Raw genomic sequence first — 1,190 nt, forward strand, 5'->3', positions numbered from 1 at the left:
AGTTTGCTTTGTGTTGACGAAATGACACTTTATTGGCGATTGTCAATGGTGAACTGTCGTTCGTGTGAACTCGGTTCGAGATGTTATGGCTGTAGTTCTGTATTTCAACTACTCCGTTCAAAAACACGGCAACAAGTCCAGTTTAGGACTACAAGTTCCGATGTCCCTTTCTTGATTTACGGAAGTGTTTGGAAAGCGGTTCATCCAGTCAACCGTTGTCATCTGTGTGGTTGTGTACGATCCCAGGCAGTGGAAACGCGTTTCTGCTCTGACAGATCCTGCATGTCTAACTAGCTGCTAAACCTTAGGGATAGCTAGTTATAAATACACATCTTTGGTAGTCGCTTGCTAGCTCCTTGCTGGTATCTCACACATGATCCATGAAGCCATTATTGGATTCTGATGAGGAGGAGGAAGAGCTGGGGGCATATCAGAAGAAACTGAGAGGTAAACATGATCAGCTAGTTGGTTGGTTGGTTAACTGTCGGTGCCATAACTAACACCAAGAGCATAAGGCTTACGTACCGCCTCGGAAACATCCAGCAGCAGATGCTGTACTCAGATGCTGTACTCTTGACTGACAACATGTACAGAGGAGCAGACTGCACGTTCTCAATCAACAACACAGTACATCACACAAAGCATCCGCCTGTTGTGTCCCCCTCGGCCGTCGGCTCCATCTCCTCTCCACCAATACACACACACACACACACACACACACACACACACACACACACACACACACACACACACACTCACACTCGAAACAGGGGGGTTACTGTATATGGGCTCTAGATCCTTCAATTAGGATCACAATAATGTGGAGGTAATGAAGCTGACTGAACCATGCTCTCGTTTTGATGAATGAATGGGTGTATTTAGTAATTTAGTAATTTATAAGTAAATTAATTGTGTTTTAAGGTGTTGTTTTGTAATCCTATTTGTATTGTAAACAGGGCACACCTGCAAAAGAGACCTCAGTGTGTCTCCCTTTTTAAATATAGGTTAAAAAAACACGCCAAACTCACTGGAGGCCACACACACATCACCCTTACAAACAGGGTCATGTTCTAGGAGCAAATCAGAGAAAAAAACCCAACCGTTTGGAATTGAAGTACCACGCCTGAATGTCTCCAAACATATAATTCATTTTCTGCTTTTAAAAAAAAATCTGTTCCCTCCTCCTGAAC

At 43.5% G+C, this 1,190-nt stretch overlaps 1 protein-coding gene across 1 annotated transcript in view; it reads left to right on the forward strand.

The window, feature by feature from the left end:
• Positions 1–343: 343 nt before the first annotated feature.
• Positions 344–1,190, forward strand: part of LOC310824765 (serologically defined colon cancer antigen 8 homolog) — a gene marked incomplete at its 3' end in the record, with an annotated part of 9,878 nt that continues 9,031 nt past the window's right edge. Inside the window, exon 1 of the mRNA XM_083698015.1 lies at positions 344–447. Within this exon, the coding sequence (XP_083554141.1) occupies positions 381–447 (67 nt within the window). The remainder of the gene's footprint in view (positions 448–1,190) is intronic.

The sequence above is a fragment of the Argentina silus genome (assembly GCF_951799395.1).
Source record: "Argentina silus genome assembly, contig: scaffold_368, whole genome shotgun sequence".
Lineage (NCBI taxonomy): Eukaryota > Metazoa > Chordata > Actinopteri > Argentiniformes > Argentinidae > Argentina > Argentina silus.